An 8770-nucleotide genomic window follows, 5' to 3' on the forward strand; every position below is an offset into this window, starting at 1 on the left:
GGATTCCTGGATGCTAACGGCCAAGAGATTTCTTGTCCTGATCCAGGAAGCTCCTATATGCTCATCTTAAACTGGGGTTCTACACATTTTCCATCTGGGAACTATTGATTATAATATAAAATCTCTGGAGCTCAGTGATCTGCCCCATTTTATCTCAAATCTCTGTCTATAGTTTCTCAGTAGGATAATTGGGAGAAAAGTTGATGTTTTGGTTGACATCTCAGGGAATTGGTATTTCATTTGGATTGAGCCCAAGTAAACAACTCATTTCTGCCTGACACAGCAGAAAATATTCCTGCAGCTGGAAAGGACCACAATAATCCCAAAGTTTAACCTCTTGTATCCTTGTTGAGAATCTCCACCATCAGAAACTCAAGCTGATTGTGGAGAAGTTCCAGGCAGAGTCTCTGGAGTCAGACAGATCTGCTCCTTCTAATTGGGTAACTTTGGGCAAGTGACTTAAACTCTCTGAAGTCCAGTTTCCTGATGAAAAGTACAGGTCTCATAGGTCATTGTGAAGATACTTAATGGAATAACTATGAAGTCCTCAGCAAATACTTGGAAAATAGGATGTGACAGTAAATGGTAGCTGCTATTATTTATTACTATTCTCACTCAAGAAGAAGTTAGGTGAGCATCTGTCAGGGATCTTTGCAGGATGGAGGACCGAACTGGACGACTTAACACACGTCTGACTCAGATAGCGCTGGGGATGAAGCCCACCCCTCCCCCTATTGTAGTTTGCTCCTCTGAGCCTCAGTGTTCTCACCTATAAAAATGGGGTTACAAATATCTTATGGGAATTTTACAAGGATTAAATATAAAATTGCAGCACTAGATGTGAAAACATCTACACATAGTTTATTCATAATAGCTACTCAGGGATTTCAGAAATTGTTATTATCTGTGTTGGAAGGCCTTAGATGAGGCACTGGGCTCCTAGGAGGGACCAAGAGCTCTCAGGGTAATAGGAGGCTGGTGAGGGTGGTGGCTAGACAGAGGTGTTAGCACCCTCACCTTTACTGAGCACCTGCCGAGGGTCAACCCTGTGCTGGGGACCCTGAGAAGCCTCGCCAGGTGCTGGCCCCAGGAGGTGCACAGGTTTGGCGGGGAGGCAGACAGGGGCCATGTAATGGGGTGGGAGCCCTCTTTGAAGGGTGAGGACGGTCGGACTAACTGTCGGTGTCTCTCCCAGGGCTGTGGTCTATACTCTCCCTGTTGGTGACCTACTTCCACAGGAGGATGCTGCTGTGGCTTCTTCTCATCTCTGCTCTGGATCTCGGGGCCTGGGGTGAGTTTCTTTCACTGGGTCACAAGTGCTTTTGGCATCAGCCCCAGCCTGGTTTCATTTGGAAATCATCCTCTCCAGTGTCCTCACTCCTCCCCACGAGCTATGTTCCCCTTCAGAGCCTGGCTCAGGTGCCCCCACGCCCTGCTGAGATGGGCTCCCATCCTTAGCAGCCTCTCCAGCCTGCCCAGCACACCTTGGCTTCAGTGTCATGGTCAAGTATTTGTTCCTGATGATTTCACAGGACAGAATCTCAGAACCATGGTGGAGACCCTTAGCAACCTCATCCTAAAGACAGAGAAACAGGCCACATTGTGGCAGTGACTTGCCCAAGGTCATCCGACAGTTTTGGGGTGGCTGCAGAGTCTAGTGGCTATCAACACAGCTCTGGGGTCAGACAGCCTGGGTTGGAATGCAAGTCCACAGCTTAAAACCCATATCGTCTTAGACAAATAACCTCTCTGAATCTCAGTTTCTCATCTGTGTAGAGGAAGTAGTTGATTTGCTTTGCTTATCTCACTAAGTTGTTTTAAGCCACAAAGCTGATAGTGCCCTTGAAAATGCTTTGTACATTACAGAGCCAGCCTGTGAGAGGTGATGTGGGTGACATTGCTGGTTCTAGTGGCTATTGCCCCCATGACCTCTGGTACCGAATAGGCAGAGGGGGATGAGGCATGTTCGTGATGATTAATCCTCCATTAATCCTATCTAAAAACATCAAGTTTGTGAGGGCAGTCACAACGATCTGTAAATTTCTGTATTTCAAGAACCTTGTCTGGATCACTAGGTGCTTAATATATGAACACGTGTTAACGTGATGATGGCCGTCTTGGTACATGACACCCTGATCTATTAATTTGTATACCAGTGAACTGGGAAAGGCAGAGCTGCTCAGATGAGGAGGCAGGGGAGACTGCACTGAGTCTGAAATGGAGGGAGGCTTGGGGAGGATGGGGAGAGTGAAGGCCTCATTGGGGCAGATGCGAGAGGCAGAGGTGGAGTGAGGCCAGATGCATCCGTGGTTTTCCTCTTCTTTGTTTCCTAGAGGAAGTCAGGTGACTTGGAGAGGCCCAGAGGCTGTTGGCTGGGGGGGCAGGGGGGATGTGGAGCCTCTGCCTAAGAGCTGGTCCAGGTGTTCTCCGAGGACCAGCACCAAGTGCAGTGTTCCTTCCCAGGGGATTCCCCACAGTTGTCTTGGAATGAAACCCAAGCCAGAGGGCTGTCAGAGAAGCTTCTGGACCTGTTTGTTGGCATCTCACAGCTCATTCTCAAGGGTCGCAGTGGTGAGACCGTTTGGGGGTGGCCTTGGGCTTCTTAGGGGGCCAGAAGTATTTCTCAGGACGTCACTATGGCTGGGCTGGGTGGGTGGGGTGGGGTGGACCCCCAGCTATTCCCCTGGATTGTCCTGAGTCCTTAGGCAAAGCTGGGTTCCAGGAAAGAGACAAAACCCAGGGAGAAAAGACAAGGGTCCCAGTCCCCAGCTCTCAGGGTGGAAACTCTGCATCCGTCAGAGAGCTCCTGGGAGCCCCCAAGTAAGGATAGTGAGGGAGAGCTGGGGAGGTCCTGGGTCCTCTGTGGGGCTCTCACGGTCCTGCCCACAGTGTATTTTCATCTGAAGGAGGGAGACCCGTACTCGGTGTTCATGGGGCTTCCTGTGGGCTTTGCCGGGGAGAGTGAGGAGAGTGGTTTGAGGAGAGTGGCAGAGCTTTCCTCAGAGAGTCATGTTCTGAGGGGACAGCCGATGAAAGGCAAGTCAGACACCAGGACAAATGCCAGTGGGCACCACGCATCCCGAGGCATCCATGCTGACGTGCTTCATGAGAAGTAGGCTCAGAACCCCGGGGTTGGGCGGGGGGTGCTGCTGGGACTGCTTTCTGCAGGCAGAGAAGAAATGAGGATGGGCAAAGTCCTCCAGGGAAGTACAAGGAGGAAGTGTTTGGAGAACAAGGCCACTTGACTTCCCAGCCTGAGTGTGGAGTCTGCATGGGGATTCGTTTTACCCTAAACAGGATATGGAGATGGGAAGGGGTGGCTGTGGTGATGCAGGCCTCCTCCTGGGGCCTCTCCCATCACAGAGGACCCAGGGTGGCCTGGACAGCCTGTGGCGGACATGGGCAGGACCTTAGCATGCCAGCCTGTGGTTCCCCCCCGAACCCCCCACCAGGTGCATCCACCATTGTCTCCCACAAGGAGTGGGGGTTGAGATTCCTGACCTGCAGGGCCCAGCTGACCCGGCCTGTGGCCTGTGTCATCATGGACCAGCTTACAGAGATAGAGTGCCAGGAGCAGAATGTGTGCAGCTGGAAGCTGCGAGGCCTGCAGTCCCGTTCAGTCTACAACACAGGCTGGTGCGATGTGGCCTACATGTAAGAGGCTGGTGGGGTCCCCGGAGCCCACATTCGAGTTATCCCTCTGAGAGGGCCTCCTGCTCCCCCTTCTCTGTTTTTCTTAATTTCCCATCCATGTTGCTTTTCTAATGAATTAAAAAATGCTAAACAAACAAAATCCAAAATCCCCCAGGGGTCATGAGGAAGACAGCTCTGAGCCATGTATGTCAATGTGGTCTTAGCCTCTGGGAGCTCCCGGAAAGAAGCAAGAGAGGTTCTTGTAATAAGTACACTCGCCCCCTTGGAGATCGGAGAATATTTCAGTTTACAAAGGTCTTTCCAAGTATTACTCAAGTAGGCTCTCCCAGTCACTCTGAGGAATGGGCAGGAGAAATATTACCACCCCTGTGTCACAGGTGAGGATGCTGTGGTCTGGAGAAGTTAGAGAATTTGCTCAAAGTCACTCAGCGAGGGAGCATGGACCCAGAACTATTCCCAGACTGCCTCCTAGTCCTGCCTTGTTCCACTTCTGCACACAGACAGGGCTTTTACCCCGAGAGGTACCAGGTACCCTGAAGGGCCACCTCATAGTGCGACTGGGATCCCATAGGAGATATCCCACTGGGGATGCAAGGAGGAGGGCCCCGTGTTAAAAGTAAATGTGTGAGGCAAGGAGATGCTTCCGTTGTGTATTGAGTACCCCGTCTGAGGATTATTTGTGGAGTGGAGGCCCACAACCTCCTCTTTTCCCCTCAAGAATCAGAATATATATGTATTTGTAGAAGAAGACAGAGAGAGAGAGGGAATGGTGCTCTCCCCGCTGAATTCTAAAGACAAACATAAATGCTTTCTGAATTATCCACTTTGGAAAGGATAACCCACATTTTCTTCTTGATTTATTTTTAGCTGCAAATAAGTAAAAGCAGCTTGAGGCCCCTGTTTTAGCCACCAGAGCCCCTGAGGGCCAGGGTGGGGGGTCTTCCCGTCCACCCTCTGTGGATGCTGTGTTCACTACAGCTCAGCTGCTGTCCCTACCACTAGTGCCCCCACCGCCCCCCCATTGTCACTGCTGTGTTGTCTACTTCAGCCACTGCATCTCGAAGTCAGGTTTTTGCAGTGACAGTGTAAGAGTCTCCAGTTTGTACCTTGCAGCTGCTGTAGCCATAGGGGCTATTTTCACACTGAACTGACCAAAGGCTGCAGGGACAGAGCAGCCTGTTGAAAGTACTCCAGCAAAGCCAGGGACATGGCGGACACCCTGAGGCCCCAACCTGGTCCTCAGACCAATGTCAGCACAGGGTGGGAGGTCAGCCCTACTCCATTCTGGGTCTCTGGTGACTTCAGGGAAGTGTTCTTTCTGTGCTCAGCTTGCTGTGGAAATTCATGACTTATTAAGAGCTGAATATGGCAAGAGTTGTGGAAACATCAGTTTTGAAGACTGTAACTGGAAAGTGGAGGATGAGAAATTTATAACGAGGAAGAAAGAAAGGAGGAGGTAAAACAACAAAAAAATAGATACATTGGCTTCAAAAAATAAACTGAGAAAAGGAACATCCTAAACAAATTTCTGTGATAAAGAAGAGCTTAGGAATTCCTAAGGAGAAACTGAAGAAAAAGTTAACATAAAGGAATCCCTGAATTCAGGTTGATTGTTTTCAATGTTCAAGTGCTTGGTCCTATAATTTAAAAACATGACGAATGAATTCTCATGCCCTTGAAAAATGTCAAACTAATGTTCTCAGGTTCTTGAGAGTCACACATGTGAATTCCACTTTGAACCAAATGAGTATTTTAAAGTGAGGTTCTGGGAAACACATGTAAACTAAGTCAAAACAAAATTTAAAATATATTCTCACATCTCTTGGAAGTCTAAAATGCGTTATCACCCTCCCTCCCACCGTCATGTCATTGAAGCATAGTATTTTTGAGCCTCTAGAACCCTTTTCCCTTCTGAGGACGGGTGTGAAGTTTCCTGTTACAGGAATTTGCCATTAAATCATGTTTCCTTGCCTGGCAGCTTCCTGGTTGGGGACAATGGCAGGGTGTACAAAGGTGTCGGCTGGAACATCCAAGGCATGCACGCCCAGGGCTACAACAGCGTCTCCTTGGGCCTCGCTTTCTTTGGCAATAAGCTAGGTAATGGTCATCCCCTCTGTCCCTCTGCCAGGGAGTTGTCCACACTCTCTTCCTCTGCTCCGTTGTCTCAACACTCTTGTCTTTTCAGCCTACATCATATTGTCCTCTTTGATGATGGCCCCTCTCTTGAAGTTCTTTTCTCCTTTGGATTCTATGACATGCATTTTTTGGTTCTCGTTCTCCTCTCTGGTCTGCACCCCTGTGAGACTGGTGAAGCCACCACTGACACTGCTTGAGTTCACAGTTATTGCCATCACTTCTGGAGTCTGAAGTTGACCCTGAGGCTGGGGCTTCAGAGGCAGGAAAACATGGCTTCCCTCTTCCTCCAGCATCTCCCATTGGTAGAACCCAAGCAGTGGCCAGCAAGCAAGTCTGGGAAATGTAGTTTGCAGGTCTCCAGCCCCCTGCAGAACAAAGGAGAGCACAGAGCAGGAATGGAATTAAGAGCCAATAGATAAATAACTGGCACTTGCCAGGACCCTTATCTGCCAACTGGGGCTAGTAATAGCATTTATCTCAGAGGTTTTCTGTGAGGATTACATGAGTTAATGGATGTAAAGAGCACTTGGCCACATGTCTGATTGTAGAGGCTACTAGGTAAATACTGTCACCCTTGTCACCATGCTGGGGCGTTCCTGACTTGGTCAGGTGGGCCTCCCTCTGCATGTAGCTTTCACTGTCTCCCAGTGATCCCACCTAGAGATGGAGAGGATAAAGTTTAGTTTGGCACTTGCAAGAGGTCACCAACTTAGTTTCTAAGAGCTGTGTGCAAGTACTTCCTTGCCTTTCAGCTCCTCTGTCCTGGCTACTGGGCCAGTTTCTGCTCTTCCCACCCATGAGTTATTCAGGCTCAGGTGGTCATCTTGTCTTCCCTCCAGGTCTAGACCATGTTGGAGCTTCTTGCTGACAGTTCTGTGCTCCATGTCATCCTCTTTCAGGCAGCAGGCCCAGCCCTGCTTCCTTATCAGCCGCAGAGGATCTGATCTTCTATGCCATAAAGAAGGGTCACGTGTCACTCAGGTATATTCAGCCACTTCTCTTGAAAGAAGAGAGCTGCTTCGTCCCTCAACAGCCACTGATGCCCAGGAAAGGTAAAGCTCCTCAGTCCTGCCTCACCCTCCTCCCAGTTACCACCCAACTACAGTAGGGAATGCTTTTTCTTACTGGTGTTCATTGGTTTCTTGGACCAAGAACATCTCATGCTGAGATCCGGAAAATTCTGAGAGGGCACCTTGCTGGCCTCCTCTCCTTTCCACTAGAACCATATGGCCATGGAACCATACTTGACATAAATATATATGTACACACATTTTCACTCAATTAGCAAATATTTATGGAATACCAGCCACTCTTCCAAGTACTGAGGATGCAGCAGTGAACAAAACAGAGAAAACTGCACATTCCAGTGGAGAAAGATAGAAAATGAAGACGTCAAAAAGTCAAATACGTATGATGTCAAATGGCATGAGGACTATGGAGAAGAATAGAGCATGAAAATGGGGTGGGGTAAACATATACATATATTTGTGTATATTACATGAATACACATAGACATACACAATCTCTGTCACACACACATGTACACACATACACAGACACATTTCTAAATGCAAAAACAAGCCAAATTTCAATATGACCACAGCACTGAGAAAAACTTGAATTCACAGATTACACTGACATGAGTATGAATATTCCAAGAAGTGGGGTAATGAAAATTATGCACTATTTTGGAATGAACAAGCAGCAACCTAAAGCCAGTACAATTATAAGCACTTTCGGAAGTTTAACACTCTCTGCTAGAGTGGACCTTTTCTTGGACTCAAGGATACTTTTTTTTTTTTTTTTGCGGTACGCAGGCTTCTCACTGTTGTGGCCTCTCCTGTTGCGGAGCACAGGCTCCGGACGCGCAGGCTCAGCGGCCATGGCTCACGGGCCCAGCTGCTCCGCGGCATGTGGGATCCTCCCGGACCGGGGCACGAACCCGTATCCCCTGCATTGGCAGGCGGACTCTCAACCACTGTGCCACCAGGGAAGCCCTCAAGGATACTTTTTATTAAGGTTTCTTAGTTGTAAATCTCTAAATGAAGTTTCTCTTGCTTTCAGACAGGTGCTATCTTCAATAATGATAACTCTGACATTTGAAGAGTTCTTTAGAGATTTCAAATTATTTCCATATGTGTGTGATAAGTTCAGAGAGTCAGCTGATTTCTGCATACTGGCCCTGTTACATAAGTACACACACCTGCATTTAGTTGCAATGCATATCCAAGCATGTAGGTATACTTTATTTTCTGAATAAAATGGCGATGCCTCTGTATGATCAACAGTCCTTTCTCTTCTGTTCAAATGCTGGTTTCCACAGTTGTTATCAGAACCTGCAGAATTTGCCTCTGCCCCTTGCTCCAGCCACCTGGCCCAGACAATTGCTATCAGGACCTTCCCAGAATCTCACAGAATCCCACATGTTAGGATGTGCTAGTGGGTGTCAGAGGTTAGGGAAATTAAGGAGTAACCAGCCTGCAGTTGTGAGATTGTCCACATGTGGGCCCAGGTGAATTCCCATCGCCTTGGTTTTTCCCCTCACCACAGCTTGCCTCAATATCATCACAAGGTCAGCTTGGAAAGCCAGGCAGACACACTGCCCTACAATGAACCTTCCGGCCAAATATGTCATCATCATCCACACCGTTGGGGCGACCTGCAACATATCCATGGACTGCCGGATCTGTGTCTGAGATGTACAGTCCTATCACATGGACACACAGAACTTCTGTGACATCGGGTATCAGTAAGTGGGATTGGTGGAAACTTGACCCTCCTTTTCTTCAGGGCTGTAGGAAGGAAGGCTCGGGGAGGGAGCCAATATTTACCGAGCTCTTCCTTTGTGCCAGGTGCTTTACATAAGACATCATATTTTTATTTGTGCAAGTTTCTGGACTGAGCATCCTTCATGTTTTATTTTTGGCCACGCCACATGGCATGTGGGATCTTAGTTCCCTGACCAGGGATTGAACCCACA

At 48.5% G+C, this 8770-nt stretch overlaps 1 protein-coding gene across 1 annotated transcript; it reads left to right on the top strand.

The window, feature by feature from the left end:
- Positions 1 to 1242: 1242 nt before the first annotated feature.
- On the top strand, positions 1243 to 8543 carry LOC114897885 (peptidoglycan recognition protein 3-like). Its single transcript, XM_029226943.1, is given in 6 exon segments — positions 1243 to 1291; positions 2464 to 2571; positions 3453 to 3654; positions 5633 to 5751; positions 6690 to 6842; positions 8341 to 8543. Coding segments are annotated over 6 exon segments (834 nt in total).
- Positions 8544 to 8770: the final 227 nt, after the last annotated feature.

Source organism: Monodon monoceros, unplaced genomic scaffold, assembly GCF_005190385.1.
Source record: "Monodon monoceros isolate NGI ecotype Baffin Bay Population unplaced genomic scaffold, NGI_Narwhal_1 Super_Scaffold_18, whole genome shotgun sequence".
NCBI classification, from domain to species: Eukaryota; Metazoa; Chordata; class Mammalia; order Artiodactyla; family Monodontidae; genus Monodon; species Monodon monoceros.